Source organism: Eumetopias jubatus, unplaced genomic scaffold (assembly GCF_037043125.1).
Source record: "Eumetopias jubatus isolate StellerSeaLion01/CBP00866 unplaced genomic scaffold, mEumJub1_p1.0 scaffold_9, whole genome shotgun sequence".
NCBI classification, from domain to species: domain Eukaryota; kingdom Metazoa; phylum Chordata; class Mammalia; order Carnivora; family Otariidae; genus Eumetopias; species Eumetopias jubatus.
In genome coordinates, this window is record NW_028274815.1 from 79,117,344 (window position 1) to 79,143,488 (window position 26,145).

The 26,145-nt window shown below is 44.0% G+C and overlaps 1 protein-coding gene across 6 annotated transcripts in view; it reads right to left on the reverse strand.

Moving 5' to 3' along the window:
- The window catches only part of AFF3 (ALF transcription elongation factor 3), a 565,487-nt gene that overhangs the window by 22,667 nt on the left and 516,675 nt on the right, over positions 1-26,145 (reverse strand). For all 6 annotated transcript variants that reach the window (XM_028103928.2, XM_028103927.2, XM_028103926.2 and 3 more), the window contains 5 exons: positions 20,942-22,048; positions 16,552-16,676; positions 12,491-12,692; positions 9,855-9,976; positions 352-415 (listed from right to left, as the gene is read on the reverse strand). In XM_028103928.2, the coding sequence (XP_027959729.1) occupies positions 352-415; positions 9,855-9,976; positions 12,491-12,692; positions 16,552-16,676; positions 20,942-22,048 (1,620 nt within the window). The remainder of the gene's footprint in view (positions 1-351; positions 416-9,854; positions 9,977-12,490; positions 12,693-16,551; positions 16,677-20,941; positions 22,049-26,145) is intronic.

Consider the following 26,145-nt stretch of genomic DNA (forward strand, 5'->3'; position numbering starts at 1 on the left):
CAAGGGTTGGCCAGGCTAACAAGAAAGAAAAATGCAAACCTAGATTTTTTTTTTTTTTTAAAGGAACAAAATACTACCACCCACTGACTCCATTGCCTCTAGTTACTACTCAAACCTTAGAACTAAATTGAAATATTCATTTATCCGGGACTTTCTCCCAGTCAGACATTATTGGTTGAAGTCATAATTTATTGGGCTATGAGCACTTGATTATATAAACATTTCTCCATTTAACAGACCCAGCCATCCTTGTAATAGATTTTATAATTACCCCAGCTATATTGCCCCAGTGATGAAGCTGCAGTACAAACATAATTTGGAAGAACATATCTGGAAAGAAAAGGGTCTTACCATTGCATCTGCTTTATGCTTCATCCGTTTAGCTTCTTGCATAAAATAATCTGCACTGCGTGGCCTACAGGAGAGAATATTAAATGTCATTATTGTGTAAGCACAAGATCTTTTGAAAATATTCTTCCCTTTTACTCAAACTTGAATCACAATTTTCAAAGTCTGTTTAATATGGAATCAAGCATTTTTGCATTCTCAAATTACTGCCTATATGTGAAATATCACAATTCCTTTTCTCTTAAATTAGCTATTCAAAACACACTCAATATATGCAGATAGTCTACATTTATAGTGATTTTAACATGGTTCCCCAGTGCCTAATTTGTGAATCAGATTTCTTATTGCATGGTTAAGAAAACAAGTAAAAAAATCTTATTTTACACGATATTTGTATACAACAATCCCTTTTTAATGTAAAGATCATAAATATACCTCATAATAACTGTATGGATATGTATGGGCGAGTATGTTTATGTATTCTTATGAAAGTACCTGTCATTTATATGCATAAATGGCACCTACAGCTGTATGTATCTATATATAATTATTTTAGGGCTTCACAGTGAAACATGGAAAGAGGTAATACTGTATCACTATATTCCAGTTGTAATGGAGTTAATTGTAAAGTGATGTCTACCTTGTAACAGTGCAAACTTGGCATATATTCTCCAGAATTCTGATTAGCTGACTGGTAAACATTAACAGGAGACATGTGCATTATTAAAGCAATAACCCTGGCCAGCAGTAACTCTGCTGGGGGAGGAAGGTAATTCATACGGAGACTGATCTGAGTGTGTGTAATGACCCCCAAGTTATGCTAAGCTACTCATCAGACAGTACCTTTAAATGCTTAGTCTGATAGATTCTTAAAAACCTGCGTACTCTAGGTACCATCAGCATAAGCTTTTTTACATTATGGGTCTTTATATAATCAATAAACTTGGCCTATTCCTGAATATCCAATATAAGCCAGGACTCCCCAAATGAGAGGCAAGATGTAAATAGTGATATTAATCACAGACTGACTCACCTATTGTTATATGCTTATTCTGAACTCTCTTCTTTCAGATTCTAATGGGTGTTTTCCCTTACTGCAATATTAGGTTGTCAGAGCATCCTTTTATCCAAAGAGGTCAAAATGCTTGGAAACACCATGCGTACTATGACTATGACATCGCAATCTCAAAAGTTTATCCTCATTTTAATCAATCAAATAAACAAACCATGATCATAACAAATAATTAGTTTCAAGTACAAATCACGGAGGTGAGAAAAGGACCTTGGTTTTCTTTTACTTCCCCATAAAATATTGTACTACTGTGGTAATGTGCTGAGAACATTTAACTTTTCCAACAAAGAAATAAGGAACATAGTTGCAGATTTTCCCGTCTCTGGCTCATCATCATCCCTCTCTCATTCTTCTTGCCACTCAGGCCTGAAACCTTTCCTTCATCTCGCGGTGGGGGGTCTTTGTGGTGGGGGGGCCTGAGGTGTCCTTCATAGGAAGGCCCTGCTCCTACTGGCTCTGTTTCTCTAGTTCATCTCCTAGATGTTCACACTTCTTCCATTTGAATGGGTTTTAGTTGCTTTTCCGTGTGGTTTTCCCTTCCTTGTCCACACATTGACCTTTGAACACATACTGAATACTGGTCTTGGATTTCAAATCTAGCAATTTACATTTTTGTTGCTACTGTCCTTGTTTTTTAATGGCCTTTATGTTTCAGAGCAGTTTTAGGTTTACAGCAAAATTAAATGGAAAGTATAGAGAGTTGTCATATACCTCCTGCCCCTTTCCCACCAGCCTCCCTCCCCTTCCTTAACATCCCCCACCAGAGAGGCATATTTCTTACAACTGATGAAACTACACTGGTACGTCATTATCACCCAAAGTCCAAAGTTACATTAGGGCTCCCACTCTTGGTGTTGTACATTCTGTGGGGTTTAACAAATGTATAATGACCTTTATCCACCATTATAGGTTCATAGAGAATAGTTGCACTGTCCTTAGAATCCTCTCCATTATTTTTTGTTGTCTTTTTGCTGAATGCCCCAGCATAGAAGACCAGGCCCTTATCTCCAGGCCAGACCCAGACCTGACTTCTGAGCGTCAGATGAGTTCCCAGAGCCTATCTGCTCAGGAGAGGAGTTCCAGTATCTTCCTCCATTCCTCTTCCCTGTAATCAGATGCTGTGAGCATATCCTCCTTGTAAATAACCTTCCTTTCCTTAGTGACCACATCCACTACCCAGGCCTAGGCTTTCATTACCTCTCCTGGCCTCTAGTTTCACTCCCCTCCAACCTATCCTGAGCTTGAACCCTCGACCAGTGTTTGTAAAACATGGCTTTCATTACATCAGCATCCTACTCACAGACCTAAAATCAATCCCCAGATCCCACGGGATCAAATCTCAGTTCAGGCCCCCAAAGAGGGGGGCCTGACCCCTGGAACTGTACCAGTTACTCGTGAAGGCCCTCAACCACAGCCACGGGCGGCTTCCTCACTGTGTCGTTCACATGCCATCTCTGTCTTAGAACTGCTCTGCTCCCCCTTCTCCTCTTACCTGGAACATTCTGCTCACTGCGTGCACATTCACTGAGTGCCTTCTATGAGTTAACCTCTCCCCCAAATTCTTACGCCATGAGGTCTTCTTGGTAACTTGGTCCATGCTCATCTCTGTCCTTCCTGGATGCTCCTTCTTGTTTACACTACATTTTTAGGCATTTAATTACCTCGTGAGCTGTAGGGCTATTGCACTCGGGCAGCTCCGTAGCTGGTACATTTTTCAGCAGGGAATATGCTGTGGACATCTTTGATCTTCCCCACCCTATAGTTTTAGGCACATTGGAGAAGGTACACGAATCCCCCATGAATAGCACTGAATTCATTTTGAGCTTAGAAGAGAGTGGTGGCTTCCGATGGGGCGCAGCATCACAGCCAATAAGCCAGAGAACGTCTCCATGGCAACTTGAAATTCTCCACATCATTATCTGCTCCACACTCTAGTATATGAGTTAGGTCAATTTTTTTCTTGCCGGTTTTGTAGACCTTGTCACTAATAGATCATCATTTCAAATGCGTTTCATTTTCATGAAAGAATTCTCCTGGCAATAAGCTATGGCATCTTAGTTTTAACTAGCCTTCTAAGTTACCCTTAGGGATGGTGGCAACTCCTAATTCCTCATATATGTTCCTTCATCAACACTGTTTTCATCTGCAGCCTATGAATGTATTTTTTAGACGTGATACGGAGGCTGAGTCACAAACTCTCACAATAGTGTACGTGGATAAGTAATACATCTGATTTTCTGACTGTATCATAGCAGCTGACACTAACCTGAGATGCTGGAAAAAAATGTACCATCCGGAGGCCATTTACAAACACATTAGTTAGAATTCTCATCTTCGCATGTAATGGAGCGCTCACCACACCGAGTCACTGAACACTGCCTGATGATTGGCTCATTTTCTCCTTTCAGGTGATTTACAGTGCCATGCTCCTAGACCAGAACATTATGGAGGCAGTGGGGCCAACGGGATGCCACCGAACACTGTCCAGCTGTGCAGTGGACGCATGCTCTCATGAAGGCATCACTCTGACGTCAGTGTACAAGTCAGGAGGAAGGTAGAACTGTGGTCACCACTGGGGCACTTACAGACTATAACTTGGCCAAGTACTATAATAAAATCTAATTATTTCAGTGTTCAAACAGATTTGTGATCTAAGCTTTTTTTTTTTTTTAACATGAAAAGCCTAGAGTTTTTGTTTTTCATTTAGATAATAACATTCCTTGTGCAGTTTTTTTTTCTCAGTGATGGTATTTTATGATGATACATCAATAAACCTAATAAAAGTTCAATTAAACATCATACATGTAACTAACTGTGTATCTTGGGCTCTTCAGAAATGGGGCTTGCGAGTGATCCTTTTAAAAGCCACGGCTTAGCCATGTATATCTTTTTTGTAAGAGCTCTCTGCAACAAAAAAGAAATCTCAACACTTGATCCAAATAGAATGTTTTCTTTCTTCTCCTCACCCTCCCACTACCCCACCTATAAACACGCAGCCTTAGTTCTGAGCAGCAACAGGGTTTGAACTACCCCAATATTTCTTCTGGCAGAGGAGTATCAAAGCAACCTTGCTTTTTGTTCCGCTCCATGGCTGAGATCGAGTTGAATGGTCTCCCACAGAGCGGCTGGCAGCCTTCTTTCTGTAATTCCTACCTCTGTGAAATGCACCCCCCTCCCCCCCAGCAGAGCCTCCTGTTTTGTGAAAACTGGCAGGGATGGGAGCTCAATGTGTTTGAACAAACAGGTTCCTTGGCACAGCAGAAATCTGGATAATTTTCTTAGGGAAGTTGAAGTCCAAATCAGACAAATAGGCAACTGCATACCAAATGAATTCATCATCCGATATCCTGTCAGCTTGTCATCTGATAAGCCCCATGGGTGTTACTGTGTCCCTCAGCTTTGAAGTACTTTCTTCACAAAGAAGGACGCGTAAGAAGTTAGGTACAGGCACTCCCGCCCTGCTTTCTGAAAGTTTGCGGTATGCCACTTGGCTTTTACGAAAGACCCAGAATGGTTTTTGCTAATCCGAAGAGGATTTGCACGCTTCTGAAAAAAGCCTTATTGTACTAATGTAGGTCTTTCTTCAAGGTGAAGTAGTGCAAGGCGAGCTCTCGGAGAGCTGGGATACTCTTCACTTTACACAATTTTGGCTTACAGATGGTTTCATAGGAACGCTCTACCTTCAGATAGCGGGGGATCCTGTAATTCTTTTTAATCCACTAAAGTGAACACAACTGAGGAGGGCACTTCAGAGGCAGGGACTCTGGTGGGCTGGTGTTGGCTTTATGAGTGCTTCTTAAGGGAAGCAAGTACACTGCATTTAAGCAGCAAGGATTCAGATGCAGTTTTTGTTTCCATTAGCTTGATGCTGGCTGGGGCCCCAAGGTCTCTAGAGCCTGGCTTCTCAGAAGCACAAGTGATCACTCATCGTGTCCCATAACAGGCCATGGGCTCTTCCCCTTGACTGCTTCTTTCCTGGTCATGCACAGAAAATTGTGTTTTCCAGGATGCACAGGCTAAGTGTAGCAGGTTTTTGTCATTCAGTCAAAAGCAATTTTCTATTGAAATGGAAACTCATCACTTTGATTGTTGTTCTTCTCTGCATGTGACATTTAACATAAAATAATTTTACAAAACTCTTAAAATGATCAGAGAACTAAGATTTCAATCAGGGAGGTCTGAAGGTGTTGTCCTTCACTACTCCCCACCTCCCCAAGTCTAGCCTTTTTCTTTCTCTGTCTCTGTTTCAGTTAGAACAAAATAACTTGGCTGAGAGGCTGGGATCTCAAAAGGAGAAAATTCCATATGAAGAACATAAAGGTGTACTAATGGGGGGCGCCTGGGTGGCTCAGTCGGCTGAGTGCCTGCCTTCGGCTCAGGTCATGTTCTCAGGGTCCTGGGATCGAGTCCTGCATCGGGCTCTCTGCTCAGGGGGGAGTCTGCTTCTCCCTCTCCATCTCCCTCTGTGCTCTCTCTCCCTCTCTCAAATGGATAAATAAAATCTTAAAAAAAAAGGTGTACTAATGGTCTACCAGGTAAGGTGGGGAAGGGGGAACCATCAGGAGAAGAACAATGGCTACAGCAAGCCCTCTGTGGGAGCACCCTGCCTCAGTGTACTATCACCTCCTCAAGGATTTCAATTGATGTCCTCTGATGAAATCATGCCACAGGAGATGACCTTTTATGTACCGGACTCTTCCCATCCTCTATAAAATTAAATCCTTTCAGCTATAGATTGCTGAGCATAATTACATCACAAATGCCAAACCTTCTTCCTTCCCTGCTAGCCACATTTCACACTCCATGGCCTTCAGCGGCGCGTGGTTGAGGGAGTCTTTTCTCAATGTCGGGAGGTGTAAGTAGCTGGGCTCCTGTTACCGGTGCCACGGGGACAGATGGACTGTTTGGTGGTTGTGATGAATGTGATGATCGTGACTGACTCTTCCTTGTGAAATATGGGCAGGAGACAGTACATCCTGTCTGCAGTGCTGGCACTCGGGATTCGCTGGCTTCCCAACACAGCAATATGGCTGCTGGGAAAGGAGACTTGATTTCCCAGCCAAGAATTTCACCACTTAGCTCTGCTCAGGACTTCTGTACCAAGGCCTTCACGACACAGTTGTTCTCTCTCAATGTTCCTGGGCCAAGAACTCCCCTGTCACTAATTATCACACAAAGTAATTTGCAGCTCATGGCTTTGCACTAATAAGATCAGTTTCTAGGCTTTGGGTTGAATCAAATGCTGTCACTCATTGACATAAATTCTTACGTTTTTTTTTTTTTAACAAAAGTTTGGCAATCACATCAGTGTCACCTTAAAACCGTGGCTGTCAAGCCGTGGCTGTCGAGCATGGCTAAATGTCGAGGAGGAGGTGCAATCACACTGCCACCAATCCGAGACTGCAAATTAGGCAGAACAAGCTGACCTGGATCACATTCTTAAAAATAAGTGTTATTGCGTTTGGTTCCATCTGCGTCCCAAAGACACAAACTGGTGCCTGTTTACTTGGTAAGTAGAACAGGAAAAGGGGCTGAGAAGCCCGTGAATTTAAATTTACCTGCATGTAGATTCCTTATACTCACGGGGGGCGGGGGGAAACTGTAGGCATTACTCTCCTGGGAATGTTACTCTAATTCAGCTGTGTTCATTCAGAGCTTGATATTAAGTGCCCACTGAATTCAGCTGTTGTCTGAATCGCATGTTTATTCAACCATTAACCAGTATTTATAATACAAAAGGACGAGTTTCCTTTTTTTTCCTAGAAGCTACATGATGCGGCTTTAAAAATCAAATGACAGTGTGGCATCTGTTCGTCTTTGGATCACTGTAACTGGATTTCTATCAATTCTAAATTACTCCGGGGTGATTTCTCTAGCTCGCTCTTTCTTTCCCACTGGTGGCCTTTCTGGTTGTCTCACTGCTTGTTGACACCTTCAGTGAGGAGAAATCAAGGAAAGTGACTGGAGCCAGGTCCTCGTCTGTCAATGCGGCTGCTGGGGGGGAAGCTGGTGCAGAACAGAGCGGAGCAGGCGAAGGTAGAAGTTCGGTGGTCCCAAGGCACTTTCCTGGGGAAGCCACCCATGTGCCTCCTTGCGCCCTGAATTAATGACTGAGGGTTCATTAATTGCATATCTTAACTCCAGCCAATGTACCTGGCCCTTAGTAAGTACTTAGCACATACCAACTGGACCTGGGAGACATTCTGTACCAGTTTAGATGACTTCCTAGTCCAGCCATCTCTTAAGGGACACGTATTTTTATTGTTTTAAGGAAGAGACAATGCCTAGTTTTGCTTTTCAAGCTTCAAGGATCTTCCCAAGACTTTCTTAGTTCAGTGGTTGAGTGGCTGTTCAAGTTGCATGTGTATTTTACTTGTTATGGATTACAAATCAACTGGGACACATAGCAATTGGAACATGACATCTATCTCTCCATATGATGGGTATGTAAGAATGCTTTTTTATTCTATTATATCTGTATCCATAAAGAGAGAAACACTTTTATTGTAGCTGTCAGCCAGAAAAATTATACATATTGCTAATGGGAAGAACGAATGATAACAGCTTCTTCGTTGACACAGATAGTGAAAAAATTATATTAGCAATAGCCCCGGCAGATTGAGAAACATTTCCTCTTGTAAGTAGTCCAAGAAACTGCAGATCGAAGTACAGTCATTTATAGTTGTTGCTGTTTCTGACTTAGCTTTTTGGTCCATATACTAGAAAGCTCCTTATATGTAAATTTTCCATATGTGTGTTTAATATCATTGTATTAATACATGTGATACCATTGTGTGTGTGTTTAAATATCATGCCCTTAACATCACCTGCTGGAAATGTTGGATGTTTTAAGCACCTTAGGGTCTAATGCACGTTGTGTTTGATCACATTATTAGATTATGACTTCTGAATGCAAACTGCCACGTTGTCATCAGACACAATTATAATCTCCCATTTTTACAAATGGTTAGAGCTCATGTAGACAGTTTATACCACCAAACCCTATTTATATGTGTACTTGACCGAGGGACTGTCCTCCCATTACATGCACCGACCCTGGGGATTAATGACCACTTCCCTCGCTCGATGCTTAGGGCAGTGGAGAAGCCGAGGGAAGGGGAGGTGGTGAGGGCCAGGAAGAGAGTGTGCTGGGGCTGAATGCAGCTGTAGCCACCATGGGAAGAAGAGAAAAACAGTCGCCCTCCTGGGCCACCCTTAAACTTTCATAAATCCAATTATCTTGGAATGTGTTCAGTAAGTGGAACAAACCAAAAACGTGGATTTGGCTTTCAACTCCCTAATTCTGTGCCCTTAATTAGCTCACTGAAGTCTAACTATAAATTGAGGACTACAGCTTTGTATTCTCATTCTCAAGAAGTCTACAGGGTGAATAAATAGAGTGTGTCTAGGCTCTGGGTCTGAAGTCGGGGCCAGAGAAGACGTTGGGTGGAAGATGAGGATGGAAGAGTCATCACCTCTGCACAGATGGTCACCCTCAGGAGATCTCATCTAACTGGGTCTTAGGAGAACCTCCGGGAGAGAGGTGTCATGATTATCATTTTTCCCGATAAGGAAGCTGGGACTTGAAGACATTCGGCACCCTTCCCTTTTTCCAAAGTGGTTTATAGTCTGTCCCCTCAGCCAGACTGTAAGCAATTAGCGGACAGGATGTCTCAGTGCTGCACACTGTTCCACCCCAGGATTTAATGGGGCGTCTCACACAGACATGAACTGGATGCGTGTTAAATAGTTAACGCCGAAAACAGGATTCAAGCCAAACTCTTGAACCCATATCTTCTGTCTTCCAGGCTTGTGCTTGACACATATTTTTTTTCCCTAAGAGCCTAAATAATTTCCCGAACCATTTTATCACTTCTCCTTTGTCATTTTCAGCATCTCAAGAGCATTCCAAGATGTTACTTTTATTCATTTTCTTCTCCTTTTAAATTGGCACTGGGAATGGAAGTAATACTTGGGTTTCAGGCGCTAGGGCTGGGGGGAAGGAGGACAGGATATTTTTTTCCTGTATAAGACCTGTTTATGCTATTATAAAGAATATAGCATTTTAGAAGGAAACAAACCAGGAGTGAATTGCTATTATTCTTTGTCTATTATAATATACGAAAACAAAAATGCTTCTCTTTCTGGTGGCATACAACTGCCAAGAGCCCAAATGCAGGTGTGCTCAGAAATGTAAGGCTCATGAATGCCATTTGCCTTAGCTTCCTGACATCTTGGATGCAACCCCAGTATCTCTGGCTGTTGTAGCCTTTCAAAAAGCCCATGAGGACCCAGGGGTGCCATTCAAAGTCAAGCTCCGGTTCCCTCTGAGAAGGCAACACTTACCTGACCCAGTCACACATGTAACCCTCCTGCCCTCAGAGTTTCTGTTTTACCTTGCCCCTCACCACATCAACAAAGAGTCCCCACTCACATATCATCGAAGACAAGTTTCTGCCTCTTGCAGTCCCTGTGGCCGTTGGCACCGGGAGACCATGGCTCTGTCTGTAGCCGTGACTTGTGGAGAATGTTTTCGGAATTGTTGTGAGCGGCTTTCTAAACAAAAAAACAACACACCAGTCTTTCAGAAACAGGCCACCTGGCTGAAAGAGCAACCCACTGCCCTGTGTTCTAGGCTAGAACTGATGATCCCTTGTATTTATTTATTTTTTAAGATTTTATTTATTTGTCAGAGAGCGCACAAGCAGGGGGAGTGGGAGAGGGAGAAGCAGGCTCCCCACCGAGCAAGAAGCCCGATGTGGGACTCTATCCCAGGACCCTGGGATCATGACCCGAGTCGAAGGCAGACGCTTAACTGAGTCACCCAGGCGTCCCGATCCCTTGTGTTTAAATGAAGAAAAAGAAATACATGCGTTCCAGTTCTCATGCCGAGGGCTTTCACACGTGTTGTCAAATGTCATTCTTACAACAGTATCAAAAGGGAAGTTCTTAGTGGCCTACTCTCACAGATCCAGAAATTGAGGCTGGCTGAAGTTAAGAAACTTGCCCACGTTCAAATAGCTACTGTGGATCAGTGACGCCCAGGGCTTAGGACTCAAGCCCCTACTTTTCCCAGTTGGCTAGACCAGTGGTTCTCCAAGGTGAACTTTGTATCAGAATCACCACAGGGTGGGAGGGGGCTGTCAACACACAGACAGGGGGACCCCCACCCGTCCAGAGCTGAATTTAGTAGGTGTGGAGTGGGGCCTGAGAACACTGCATTTCTAGCAAGTTCCAGGTGATGCTGATGCAGGAACCAAGCTTTCAGAACTGCTGATTTATAATCCCACGCAAAAGAGAAGTTGTTCAGGTCACAAATGGACTGATCCTCATTAGCTGTCTGTGAAGAATAGGAAAAGCCAAAGGGAATAACTAGAAATTATTTAAAATGTGTTTTTAAAAGGAACACTATTGATCTGTGGAAAAATTAAAAAATCACATTCCCTGGGGATTCAAATATTTATAGAGCACCTATTGTGTGCTAGACCCATGAATCATAAAGCAACTGTCTTTGGTTATGAAATTCAAATGGATTCTTCTGAAGTAATTAAAATGTGATGAGTGTGTACAAATGCTTCTTTAAATATGCACTGATTTTATGAGCAGGTCAAGCCTCTTGGTTGTAAGTGCCCCTGGGCCTCGGCATTTCCTTTTTGGCATTCACGGTAGTCATTACCGATGTGTGTGATTTCCTGTCTATGTCATTCTCCCCAGCTAGACTGTGAGCTTCACACAGGCACAGACTGAATCTGTCAGGTCATCAATGGATCTCCATTGCTTGGCACAGTGCCTGGCACACAGTAAATACTTGCTCAATAAACATCTGTTTGGTGAAAGAAAGAATGACTGAATAAAGTCTGTAATTGTTTTACAATTCTCTAGACATCATGGTTGCTTTTATATTAGGGTCTAGAGGTGAAAAACGTTTTGTTTGTGTTTTAATTTGAATTGGTAATTTTTTATTCCAGGTTTTTCTAGTAGGGTCTTCTCAGGTTCTTGGAGCCTAGAATTAAAGATAATTGTTCCCAAATAAGGGTGCATCAGTCGGTTATTAATTTCCGGATGTTACAAGATTTCGGCTCTTGCAGGATCTTCTACCCACTATTTTACCTCCTTAATTCATGGGATGGAACATTAAATACTGCTTCCCCCTCTTTGCAGAGCCCTATTCTCATGTCTCATCTCTCTCTCTGCCTCACAAAGCCCCGCTGGTATTGCTAGCATGGTGGTGACCGGAGAGAACTTGGGAGGAGGGTTTGGAATTAAATAATGTGCCCCAGAGGATGCATGATCCATGGCCACCAGCTGTTAGAAGGAATGGCCATAAAGAGGAACTAACATGTACTGTTAGTTGCATAGGTATCCATAGGTGTCGGTTCTTCAGATGATACTGGCTCAATTTAAATCTTCTCACCACCATTTTGCAAATGAAACTGGCTCAGAGAGATGAAGCAACTGGCCAAAGTCACATTTTGACTAAGATATGAGGTTAGACAGACTGTGGACCCCAGTCCCCAGCCCTTCCCTAGGGTACCGCAGGCAGCTGGAATCACCCCCTGGGAAGGTTGCTGGAAAAGGGGGTGGTGGCCGGGTCCCACACTTTGGCCACTACACTGGTCACTGAGATTGGAGTGGGAATCCCATAGTTTTGGCCTAGGGTTTCAGTCCCAGATTTAACTCTGCCCTGGGGCAAGGAATCTTTCCAAATGAAAAAGCTGGCTGGTTGGTCCCAAACTCCTAATTTACAGTGTTTCCCGATAGTACTCCTTTGGGGCCATTTCTCTTCAGAGTGGGAAATGCAATCCTACAAAGAGGCTTACAATGCCTCCTCTGGTTTCTTCTGTCGCTCTCTGTGGGAAGAGGTAACGGGGCATGCTGGTTCACCAGGTCTTCTCAGAGCAGCATTTAGGGATTCTTGTGGGACCTCAAGCACACGTTTAGACTGTGCTGGGCTAGAGACAGATGAGTATAGAGACACGTTTAGACTGTGCTGGGCTAGAGACAGATGAGTATAGGGGTGTGCTCAATTTCATTTTTATTTTTATCGGGAAAGTTAGAGAATCAACATACCGTGAGGTCTCCGGCATGAGACTGCAGCTGGTTCTCAGCCTTATGCTTTTTGTTGGAGGATGCAGAAGTGAACGAGCCACTGCCATTCGATCTGCTGGAAGAAGTTAAGTCCTCGCTGGAGTATTTGTGTTTAGATGCATCCGATAGGGGTGAGATGGGTGACCGGAGCATTTTTTCATTTTTATTTATTGGTATTGCCAAGCTGAAAAAGGAAATCACAGTAATGGAATGTCACGCAGTCAGCACAGGGAGAGGTAAATGTTTTATATACGACCCAAACCTCCCATTTAAAATCTATAGGTAGGAAGGCGTTTATTGGGAATTATTATACCAGGAAACAATTTTATGGCCTTAGGACCATAAAAGACAATAAGTACATTTTACTCATTGTTTCCTTACTTGTCTTATCAGGATGAATAATAATTCTGTTGTTAAATGACTAAGACTAATAAGACTTTCATTTTTCTGAGTTTTTCAACCAAGGATCTCAAAACACACAACAACTTACTATTTTCCCAACAAGCCTAAGCAGCAAGTAATGGGAAAGTCAATCACATGACATATGAATTCTCCATCTCTAAAAGGACTTTTGATAACACCTGAGTTTGTAGTAATTATTATATGAAGAATAACAGAATCACAGAATAATCTGCAAAGTGTGAGGCCAACTTTCAGTTGTTGGGTTTCTGGGCTAACCAGATATTGATCAGAATACACACAGAATAGAAAACTGTCATTACAAGTTACATTTTCTGGGGGTGCCTGGGTGGCTCAGTCGGTTAAGCCTCCAACTCTTAATTTCAGCTCAGGTCATGATCTCATGGGTTGTGAGATCGAGCTGCGCACTGGGCTCTGCACTGGGTATGGAGGCTGCTTAAGATTCTCTTTCTCCCTCTCCTTCTGCCCCTCACCCCTTCTAAAAAAAAGTACATTTTCTGATTTCTAGTTCCTTATTTCACCTCCACAATTAATTGTTTGTGCCAGAGGAGGAAAAATGCTGTATAATTTCACTTACATGTACAATCTAAAAAACAGAAATGAACAAACAAAAAGAAACTGAAACAGACTCATAAATACAGAGAACAAACTGGTGGTTGCTGGACAGGAGGGGGTTGGGGAAGAGGATTAAGGGGTACAAACTTCCAGTTATAAAATAAATAAGTTGTGGGGATAAAGAGTCAATAATATAATAATAATTTTGTATGGTGACAGATGGTGACCACACTTATCATGATGAGCATTGTAGTCACTATGTACACAAATGTTGCATCACTATGTTGTATACCTGAAACTAACAAAATATTGTATGTCAACTACACTTCAATTAAAACAAAAAAAAACACAAATGAATAAAACTATTGTCTATGCGTGAATATAAATTCCTCCCCCACACAATTAACCATCAGAGAAGGGAGTCACTTATATTTGAATCTTTACAATGTATGTTATATTGATAGGCCTCTCTCCATTACTTTACCCTGAAAAAAAATTGAGGGAAGATACATTAACCTGAAATAATCTCCAACATTGCTAATTTGGGATGCTCACAGAAGTCACTTGACAGAGTTAGTTAAAAAAGAGTAAATCCACTTAACAAAGACTTAGTCACTATTCCTGCAATTATTACATCTTAATTGCATGTGCTGGCTATCACTACAAACAAGTCATTAAAGTCACTTCAAAAAGCAATTTCCTTAGTTGGTGGTCACAGTGTAGAAATTACAAACACAGGCCTCTAGAACAGATAATAAAGCCACGGTTCTTAATGTTAAAGTAACAAGGTTCCTAGTATTATGCAAATAGATCTGTGTAGGGATAGAGCTTCTGGTGATAGATTTCTGGTTCAAAAAGTACTGTGCGTCTAACAACGCAGAAGTGAGAAGATGTGTTCTGGAAAACTCTCTTAGGCAAATCAAAGGCTCAGGGATGATGAAGACACTGATGTTGTAGATGTGAATAGTCTGTACATAATTGTGTCTTGACATGTGAGTGAAGAAAGTCTTATTTCCAATATATTTTTTTAAGATTTTATTTATTTATTTGATAGAGAGAGACACAGCGAGAGAGGGAACACAAGCAGGGGGAGTGGGAGAGGGAGACGCAGGCTTCCCGCTGAGCAGGGAGTCTGATGTGGGGCTCGATCCCAGGACCCTGGGATCATGACCTGAGCTGAAGGCAGACACTTAATGACTGAGCCACCCAGGCACCCCAAGAAAGTCGTATTTCTAAATCATATTATGTGATTTGAAATGTTCATAGAAAACCAAATTATTACATTAAATATTGTCATGGACATAGGATTATTTCTCCTTCATCATTATAAGTTTACATACTCAACTTGACCAAAAAAACTTTCTTTGGATCTCATCTTTGGGATAGGTGATCCCTTTATACACATTCCTGAGGTATTTCTTAGACCACCTTTCCTAGAAAGAACTCAAAGCACTTTTATATGCAAGGGTCATTATGTAACATAAATAAAGCTGTCGGAGCTGGAGGCAAGAGCTTTTATCCTGGGGTCTGTGAACTTGGATGGGAAAAAGTGACAATTTCTTACTGAAATGGAACATTTCCAGAGTAGTGGTTTATCAGGAGTGGTGTTAACAATGCCTGTGATTGCATCATCAGCAGGAAATCACAGATATTCTCATGTCATGTCACAGTGGTTGCGGTCATTTTGAAATATTGTTTATATTCGTATTCGTCGCTACTTCGATATTATGGCAATTACTAGGATCTGCTAGAAAGGTTTTTAGTGTATTAACAAAGCATGTTTACAACTATATCACGCATTTATTTATTTATTTATTTTTTTAAAGATTTTATTTATTTGACAGAGACACAGCGAGAGAGGAAACACAGCAGGGGGGAGTGGGAGAGGGAGAAGCAGGCTTCCTGCCATGCAGGGAGCCCAATGCGGGGTTCGATCCCAGGACCCTGGGATCATGACCTGAGCTGAAGGCCGACACTTAATGACTGAGCCACCCAGGCGCCCTATATCACTAATTTAAATGATGTTTTGGAGCCACATTGCTCCTATTCACATTTCCCCAGTATTCTGGGATACCACCCATTAAGCACAGAGCACTGCAGGCTAGGCCAGCTTGCACGCGCACTCTCCCTCCGCTCAGACCTTCAAGAGCCCTCGCCTTCCTTCCCAAGGTGACTCTCACACTGCAGTGGGCCTGTGCTCATGTGCCCTCACTCTCCAATTTCCTCTCGGAGGTTTAGTACTGCTCTACATCTTCTCCTAACCTTTCCGTTTACATTTTTATGTGTTGTGCTGAAACATTAATCTCCCCTTAAAAATTCCATGTACACAGTCAGGGAGAGTGAGGAGTGTCTTAGCAGAGGAAAAGTGGTTTCTGAGCTGTGGTATTTCTAAATGCAAAGAGCTTCTATAACTGATAAGCTCAGTCTCGGGGGTGGGGTAACCGGGTGATGGGTATTAAGGAGGGCACGTGATATGATGAGCACTGGGTGTTATATGCAACTGATGAATTATTGAACTCTACCCACTTCTAATAAATATCGGGGACCTTGCCTTGCTAGAAAGCCATTTGTCACAGAGGGGATTTGGTGCAATGTGGCTCCATCTGGAACCCCTTTAGAGGAGTGACTGGGTGCTGTTTAACCTTGGAGACAGATCCTGTCTACTGCCATGATTTTAGTCTCTCTCCAAGAGATACCACTCAAACTTTATATTTTTTCATCCACGTAATAAGCTTAGTGTTCTTATGGGTTTGGTGGCTGTTAAAATAAGGGTTTGAAAATTCAGTTACTGAGTTTTCAGAGGGAAGGTGTGTCTTTGAGAGCACAGAACTGAGTATAACTAGTAACCGGTCCTTTGTTACAAAGGAGTGCTGACAGTGCCCTTGGGGTTGTGACAGGAGCACACATTCAGGCCTAATTATTAGCCTCCGGTTAAATCAAGGGAAGCAAGTCTAAAGACCCAGACCAGAGCAGTCATTAAGAGATCTGTCTCTCCTCCAATCTGGTACCTGCCTTTCGGACCCAGAGATCCTTCGGGCTCACCTCTACCTTCAACGGAACACGCATACCTGTTGATGTTCATGCTGCAGTGGTTCGCAGATAAAGTATTATTGGCAGAGGTGGTCAGTCGTGAAGAACTCTCTTTCTCTCCCTGGGCCTTCTTGACCTCCCTGTAGTCGTCTTCGTTGTCACACTGCATGGAAATAAGCAAAAACCAATCAGCTTTGGATTTCAAGGGAACAAAATGAGCCCTCATCACAACCTTCCACAGAGCAAGGCCTCCCGCAAGACCAGCTCACTCGGCTTCTCCGGAGAGCATCCCAAGTAGGAATGTGGTTGCGGTGTTCTTCTCCCTGTTCTAGGTTCTTGGTCAGCTCCTCAACTGACAAGGATGGAATCTATCAGTTTTACTATTGACACTTTATTGAGAGGAAAAGCATGACACCATGATCAACATTAGAGAGGGAACATTGTGAATGATGAAAATTGGTCTACCCTCAACACATCTGATTTTGCTCTCCAAAGATGACCTCTACTGAATTCACACTGTACCCTCAAGTGTCTCTCACTTTGGCATTCATTCCTTGGTATCTGAATAAAGTATAACTACCATATCCTGGGGCTTAATGCCATAAGGGCAATGATAAACCTAGACCTTTTGAAATTTATGGCTTTTGTGAAGTTCAAGCAAAGGTTGTTACCTCTTGCTTGGTGTCTTAATTTTAGTTAACAATTACTATCCCATGACATCTTAGAATGCTTAATGTATCTTTTTATAAAATAGTATTATGCTGAGCGAAATAAGTCAATCAGAGAAAGACAATTATCATATGGTTTCACTCATACGTGGAATATAAGAAACAGGGCAGAGGACCGTAGGGGAAGGGAGGGAAAACTGAATGGGAAGAAATCAGAGAGGGAGACAAACCATGAGAGACTCTGGACTCCAGGAAACAAACTGAGGGTTACAGAAGGGAGGGGGTGGGGGGTGGGCTAACCGGGTGATGGGTATTAAGGAGGGCACATGATGTGATGAGCACTGGGTGTTATATGCAACTGATGAATTATTGAACTCTACATCTGAAATTAATGATGTGTTACTCTAAGTTGGCTAATTGAATTTAAATTAAAAAATAGTATTTCAATGAAATTCTTCTTTCCATGATTGTATTTAAATATTATACGTGTATTAGGATAAAATACAAATGCACTCAACAAAGTTCCATCATTGGTGAGAAAGCAGGAACACAGTAACAGTATATTCAGGACGTTCAGCAGTGTTTTCTAGGAGACAAGTGCTGGCTTCAAAGATAGAAAGATTTTGACCTTCTCTCTCTAGCTGGGATTGTCACACAGCCTCTGTCACAGAATCCCAGATGCTCACACTGAATAGGGACCTCAAGTGACCCCAAACCGAAGCTCTGAATCCCTAGTCTTCTTCTCTGGGGTTATAGCAGGGCTAGACTCTGAGCCTTTGGCAGCCAGGTCTATGATACCGGGGTGTTAACACCCCAGATGCCCAAGTGAAGATTGCTGTGAAAATGTTCTTTCACTTTTCTGTGTCTGTACTTAACGGTGATTCATTAGATTTTAGAGGAGGGCTAGGTGTCAGGCTTAGTGTAAATGAAGCATCAGAAGTTAAAAATTTTAAAAAAGGCCATAATAAAATTGCTTAAATACAGAATATTATGGAATTTATATGTATGTCTTTCTGCACATCTATTTATGTATGCTTATATAGCTATATGTATTTCCAATCTATGTTTATCAATTTCTAGCTATGCATATTTCTTATATAACAATGTTTTTCTCTGCTTTCTTTCCATCAGTCTATCCATTTACCCATTAATCCCACAAGTAATGAGGATGGCAGGGTATCTCGAGGGAAGAGGGGTAGAGAAGTAGTGAGCTAGCCATATTACTGAATTATATGGTCTGAACCTGACAACACCTCTGCAAAGATGTCACCATTTCACAAATGAAGAAACTGAAATACAGAGAAGGTAAGGTCACCTGATTAAGGCTACCCAGGAGGCCGGGGCCGACTACATAATTTGCAGGGTTCAGTGCAAAATGAAAACACTGGGCCCCTTGGTCAAAAAGCAGGAAAAGATCCTTGACATTGGTCTTGGCGATACTTTTTTGAATTTGACACCAAAACCCAAGACAACAAAAGCAAAAATAGACAAGTAGGACTGTATCAAACTGAAAAGCTTCTGCACAGCAAAGAAAACCATCAGCAAAATGAAAAGGCAACCTACTGAATGGGAGACGATATTTGCAAATATATATCTGATAAGGGGTTAATATCCAAAATATATAAAGAACTCCTACAACTTAATAGCAAAAGCACAACCCAATTAAACAATGGGCAGAGAATCTGAACAGACGTTTAGACGCCATGCAAATGGCCAACAAATGAATATCATTTTGTAATATATACAAAAACTGAAACTAATATAATGTTATGTCAATTATAACTCAAAAAATAAACTGAAGAAAAAAGCAGGAAAAGAGTAACATTATAAAGTACTAAAGTAGAAAACATTTTCCTGTCTGTCAAAGTCTCTCTCTTGACCTGTCACGATGGTGTTTAATTACCATTTCATACAGTGTTCCTTGAGGCATGGGGATATGTGGAGGGTGCAGGCAGACTGAAGGGCCTGGGGTGGCCCTGTGACTGTACGCATGCATAGGCCCAACAGTAGTTTCCCCCTGCCTGCCAGGTGTATAGGGGTAGGGAAGTCCAGTCAGGCATTTCCCCTTTCCACGGCTCACCCCCCAACCCAAGGTGAACCTGTAACCCCTAGGAGACTGCAGTCCCCCGTCTGAGACCTCTCAGGTCCTGGATGAGGGCTGGGTGAGATGCTTATCTTGACCTGCCTGCGCCTTGGCCCCTGGAGAGCTTAGGGGAACAGCACAGGTCCCTGGAAGGAGATGGGGACTGGGAGGCTGCACAGCGCCTGTTTCTACACCATGTTGCCAGAATTGTTTCAGTATGGGAGTGATGATGGAAACTTTTCCTGTAAGCTGTTTGGCTAACTTTGGAGTGTCAAGGGGCCAAAGGGCTGGCAGAAGCCGTGCTGCGGAAACAGGCAGGAGGGGGGACCACATGCGAGTCAGAGCTCCACGCCCCCCCGCCCCATGTTTTCTCGTCCCATCATGCTTCACTTAAAAACACAAATTCAGAGATAAAATGAATTTCAAGATGGCACCCTCAAACACTGAATTCCAAGCATAGAGCCCTTCTGGGCAGGGGCCCTGTGGGGAAAGTACCTCACAGTCCTCAGACCAACGTTTTATTGGGAGAGCCTGGAGCCAGACAACCTGGGTTCCTTCCTGGCTCTGCCCCTTATGCACTGTGGGAACCTGGGGCAAGATGCTTTAGGCTCTCTGAGCTTCAGTTTCCTCACCTGTAAAACGGGCATGACAAAAACATTTGCCACATAAAGTTGTAAGGACTGAATGATTTAATAGGTCCAAAGTGCCTAGAGTAGCATCCCTCATGCGGACATCATAGATACGTTAACTGTTGTGAATGATTTTGTCCTCAATTTGGAACCATCCATGATAGTACGATCTTTGGTTTGTCACCCCCTGGTGTTTCTCGCTGTGGCCCAAGTTGCTTTTGAAGGTAACAGTAATGGGAGGGGCTCAAACCCCTCAAAATTGGCTTTAATTTATGAGTAAGTTATTCCTGCCCTCAAAGGTCTGCAAACACGGCTGAACAGCGGGGGCTGCTTCCAGATGGGGAGCCAGCTCTCCCGACACTCAAACCACTTTTCTTACTCCATGCCTTCCTGGTGTACCTTGTTGCCCTTTTTTTGGTGCCACATCATCCCTGGCTCTGACTGCTCCATGCTCATCCTCCTCAGGGCCCTGTTCCCAGCCCCTCTCCACCACAGAGTTCTCCTTGGTCAAGGCAGCAGGCTGGTGCTCTTCCTCCTGGGCCTGTCCACCCAAGGCCTAGCAGCCGGCACTTCTGTTTCCTACTTCACCCCAGTGACAGCCTTACACTCGATGAAGCTGTTGGCTTCTTGGGTCCATGATTGATCAATGTCACCCTGTCCCTTCCAGCAAAGAGTGAGGGGCACCACGTGTTTAGCTTTCTACTGGCCCAGCATGCAGCTTGCCTCTGCACACACTCGATAAGGATTTCCCATATGCCTGCTTCAACATGCAGTGGGACAGGCCTGAATTATCTATAATGATAAAGTGGACTATGAACGGTGCTTCCCCCATCAAGCAGTTCTAAAGATTTAACGGAGTTAATCTGTGTCAAGTACTTAAGTATGTGGCATGCAGGAAGTACTCTAGGAATGTTTGTTGAGTAAGGACACATATAAAACTCTTGCTGCCTGTCCCCTGCAGACCAGCAGCCCCTGTGGGCTTCAACACTGCCCCACAATTTAAGGGCAAGCCCTTCCTCCCTCGCCAGGCCCTCAGCCCCAGGCCTACCTTGCGTTTCCTCTTGGATTTTGGCAAAGCCTTTTCGGCAGGAGTGTCGGATGGATGGCTTGGCTGTGTGCTCTCAGTGTCCTTGGCTGCAGGGGCATTCAAGACCCCGGGCTCCTGGGGCAGGTGTTCTGGGATCCTGGACAGGAGGGTCAGGTCAATTTTGACCCAGAGAGACCTGACCTCATCACTGTCCTTCAAGGGGGAGAGAAGTTCGTTGCGGCCGAAAGGGACCAGCGTGTAGAACTGTTCCTCCAGCTCCTTGGCAATGTCACTGGTGGTCCTGGCGTTGATGGAGCCTACAGGGGCCCTGGGGCCACCCCCACTGCTGATGCTGCTGGCCGCCTCTTTCAGCCTCTGGTCACTCCCCGAGGAGGCCGCGGCCGCGGCGGCCACAGCCTGGGCTTTGCACAGAGGGTACTCCTCCTGCTCAGACTCCAGGTCCGAGTCCGAGGAGGAGGAGGAAGATGACGACTCGGTCTCTATGAACTCCTTGGATTTGGGGACGATCCTGCTCAGCCCGCGCGTGCGGCGCTTCTCGCAGGTCACCGAGGAACGCAGCTCCTTGCGGTGGCTCGTTCTGCTGTTGCCGCAGGGCCTGGTTTTGGTGGGCTCCGGAGGGATCACCACGCTCGCCCCCAGTGCGTCGGCGGCCGCGGGCTCCTCGGGCCGGTGGCAGTTGGTGCTGTCCCCGGCGGAGGTCCTCTCGGTGCGCCTGGTGGGCTTCTTTCCCGCAGACCTCCGGGCGGGCGCGGGGGCGCTCTCGGCGGGCGCGCCCGGCACGGCGGGCGGCTGGGCAGCGGTAGTCACGGCCACGGCCACGGCCGCGGGCGGGGACTTCTGCTTCACTCCTTTACTCCCCGGGGCCTTGTTCGCTGTCCTTGGCCTCTGCTCCTCCTTGCAGGCGCTCTTGATGTCCTTCTCTCTCAGGCTGGTTTGGCAAACGTCGGGAAGTTTCCCACAGTCCTGCACTTCCTCTTTCGCTGGAGTGTAGTATTGATTGCTCTCTGGCCCGTGGCTTTCATTTTGGATCAGAATAGGCGGCTTGTGGGGATTAACTTTGTTTAGCCATTTATCCAGCTGCCACTTGTTAGAGGATGCTGGTTCAGCCTAAAAGCAGAAAACCGGCAACAAACCAAACATCTTTTATTAGACTCACTTAAAAGAGGCTTGGCTGTTTTTAATCTTCACTTACTACCCTAGGTGTATGAACGGGAAACCAATGGGCTGCAAGCAAAAGGAAAATGGAAGCAGTAGGTGTGTGTAGGCCATGGCTGGCCTGGCACACGGGAGGCAGGGGTGGTGTCCCTTTTCTGTCCCAAGGCACTTATATGACAGCGCAGTAGTATGAAGCCTATTTGGCAAAAATAAGGGGATAACCCTGTGCTTCATTAGAACCTATTTCCAGCACTTTTGAGTGTTATACAATGTATATATTTTTTATAATTATTCATATGTACATAAACTTGAGATCCCAGGAAAGTTAACTGGGGAATAGTATGAAGACCCTGAGTGTTAAAGCACTCATTTTTCTGTAAGACTGAAAAATTAGAGGAAATTAAAAGAGGGGACTAAGTGGAACCTATAATCCCAAGCAATTAACATATAATTTACGTGGTGAAGGCAAGTAGGGTATAGTAATTTAACAGTAGAAGCAATAACTTTGGGGGGATGGCTTGTTTAGTGGCTGAGAACTCCTATTTCAAAGGGAGCTCTGTGTGCCCCGTATTCTTTCGTAGCTGGACTTGGTTAGTCCATCCTCAATCTGCTTCCATCCCACTTTGCTGGGAATGTTTCAGAAACGGAAATGACGATGGAAACTTTTCCTGCACGCAGTTTTAACTTAGAGCAAATCATGGATACCGTAGGTTTTACACTCTGCCCCATGGATTGGTTCCAGGGAGTCAGGGAATGCCCTGAATCAGAGTGCTGTGTAGATGCATTTTTCTAAGAGAGAGGTCCACAGTTTTTATTCGTCTCTAGGGATCTATGGCTCATAAAAAGGTTAAGAATTGATGATTTTACAGAGAGTAAATGCTGTTGATTTCTAATACAAGTCCATTTTTCCAGCATCTATGATTATTAATAGAAAGGAAGTGTATTGGTTAAGTGTAAAGTTTTAGGCAGAGTGTTTTCTATTTGTGACCATATGTCACATGGGGAAAATATTTTGGCTATTTCAAGTGATGTATTTTTCCTTCCCTGTGGCCTCCCACCCTCTGAATTTCTGGCATCCATTGTTTCAGGAGACTAGTTTCCAGCTTAGAATAAAGAAGACATTGCTTACCTTTGCATTTAAATTGGATTGGTTAAAGTCCAGAGCAAAGCATGCTCCCTTGAAGGAGAAAACCTTTTTATTCTTTTAAACATAATTTCCTAAAGCTTGCTTTTATGTGTCAAAATTTGTTTTTCAACAGTGAGGTCCAGATTAAGAGCAGAACTTGGGGCATAAGCCCATGCAGCAAGGATCTGAGTGGAGTGGAACAGGCAGTGTCTTGGCCCTGGCTGGGGCTAGACATAGCTTCGGACCTGTGAAGCCTCTGATGGGCCAGAGGGCCCTGGGGCCAAGATGAAGAGGACACAGAGTGTGGGCACCAGGCCCTAGAGCTGTGGCAGGGACCATGGACAGCCTGCTGCTTCCCCCAAAAGAGATGAGGCCAACTGTACTTCAGGGAACACCAGCACAAGGTGTTGAGTGACTGGGAAGGACAAGCGACATTTCAGTGGAGGCCAGCATGAGAATCTGGGGCCCTTCTCCCAGGGCAGCAAGGATGGAGAGGCTTCACCCTGGGATGTAGGTAGGTATGGGAAAGGAAACCCTCATGGTCCCCGATGGGGAGGCCGGCCTTCGACTTGACTTTTCTATGTTTTTATGTACCAAAAGGACCAGGGCAAGATGCAAGAGAACAAAAGGTTATAATTTTGCACCTCTGAGTTGCTCTATATAAATTCTGACCTCACTTTATTTTGGCCTCTCCAGAGAAAGGGAACACAGGAACCCTAAGAGCACATCCAGCCCATACTGCAATGGGAGATGCATGCAATAGAGAGAGCAGGACAGCAGGACACAGAACAGCTCTGTTGCCAACGGGAAGGTCTCACCTTCCCTGGGATTAGCTGAGTGTAGCCGAAAGCGAATCTGGTGGCAAACAATTTATGGCTTCTGATAGTGTCTCCTCCCCACTCCACTTCCCTCCCTACATGACCACTGGCAGGTCGGTGACTTGTGTGCCTCTGCTGCCCTAGTGTAATGGGACACAGTCAATATGAATGGATGCTGAAGGGCCCTCTTGCAAAAAGGGGACATATTTGGGGAGGGGGTGCAGAGCAGACGCTCACACGGGCCCTGCCACCATGTTTAACACTAGCTCACCCTCACCCCCACCACCGTGGGCCTTCCACAGCTCACGTCTTGGGTGAGAGAACACAGACAACTGCACTAAAACCCCCCTATGGGAGCACTGACAGTGAAGGGGAGAATTTAATACATTTAGTATAGGCCCATTGCCTGATATGCTTTAGGGTCATTTTTTTTCTGCACTTCACAGCTGAAAAAAATCAGTCCAAAGTACCATTTTCAACACATCACTAAATCACACTCCCTTTCTTAAGGGTCTACAATGACCTCCTCTTGCCTCTTAGAAGAAATCCAAATGCCTCGGGCTGGTTTTCAAGGGCATCTTTCATCTTACAGTCATTTTTCATGGCTGAACATCTACAGTGTGCCCCCCACTTTACAGATATCATCTAATTTAATCCATACAGATAAGAAATATTATCATTTCCAATTTGTAGTTGAGGCTCAGAGAGGTTCAGTGACATGTCTAAAGCTGCAGAGCTACCAGGCACTACCCATATCTAAGTCCATATCTATCTAAGTTTAAAGACCAGAGTCTCATAGCATGATGCTTAAACTTGTTGAATCACTATGTCGTACACTGAAACTAATGTAACATTGTGTGTCATCTACACTCAAAAATAATTAAAAAAATAAAAAAGATCAGATTCTCTCCCCTGCTGCTTTGCCTAATCTCCCATTACTTACTGGCATAGCCTCATGAAAGGGGGACCTCATTCCTTTGAGAAATGTCAGTTTTCAACCTAAAATGACAGAATTAGGTCTAATTTTGGAGAACACCACTAACTCTCCAAACAATACCTGTTGGCCTCTATTATCCTCAACTGCATAGTCTTTTTTTTTTTTTAAGTGAATCGTCTTGTGATATTCATATTCATTTCACATGTATACATCTTGGGTCTTCAACAAAGCCAAACATTTCTTTCCGGGGGGGCCAGGACTCTGTTTCTTTGTATGGCTTGCAGTGTCTGTAATAGGATAGGGAGGCCAATTGCTGTGACTTTGCTCCTTGTAAGAACACTTACAACAGGGTTTTGCTCAAATCATATCATTTATTCCTCAAAACAGCTTCACAGATTAGGCAGGACAGGACTATCTGCCATTTTGGGGCGGAGGAGGGAAAACTCAGGGCTTGGGACTGTCATCCACTGGCATGCTGCTTGCTGGCTGTGGTCGACTTCCTGAGGGTTTCTGCCCGGTGTTGTCTGCCTCCTGGCTGCTTTGTATTTTCAGCCATGACTCTCCTCCCTGATTAATCTTCCCTTCCCTCTGATTCATGCACAAGCTCTCCACCATGGACTTGAGTCCCTGCTTCATCCACATCCTTCACAGCACTCACTGCCATGTACCCCACAGATGCCTAATTAAGGAGAAGCCTGTTCAATCAATGAGTGACTTGCATCACATTTCTGCTCATTTTCAAGAATGGTCTAGGGCCCCATTTTCCAAAATGAGTGTTTGGCTCATATATTCCATGAAGAAAGGTTCCATGGTTAGGTAAGTTTGGGAAATGCCGCATTGGAAAACAGTTTACATGAGCAATAGTAAGGGCTGGGTGATGCTCTAAGGAGATGGATTAACTTGACTTTATCCTGACACTCCTCAAAATCACGTGACCAGGCCCTCTCTGTCCCACACAGCATCTAATACTTGAGGAACGCTGTTCTAGGGAGTTCCGAGTGCTTGTGTATGTGTGCTAGCTGAGGGGGAAGGTTCTCCCCTCTGAATGCTCTGACAGGAAAGGATGCACCACACCAGGAAAGAAGACAAAACTCCAGTGAAGAAAACTAGGCTGAGAACAAGTAAGCAAATATCAGGCTGTAGAGAAGGGATCCGTAGTGATGGAAAG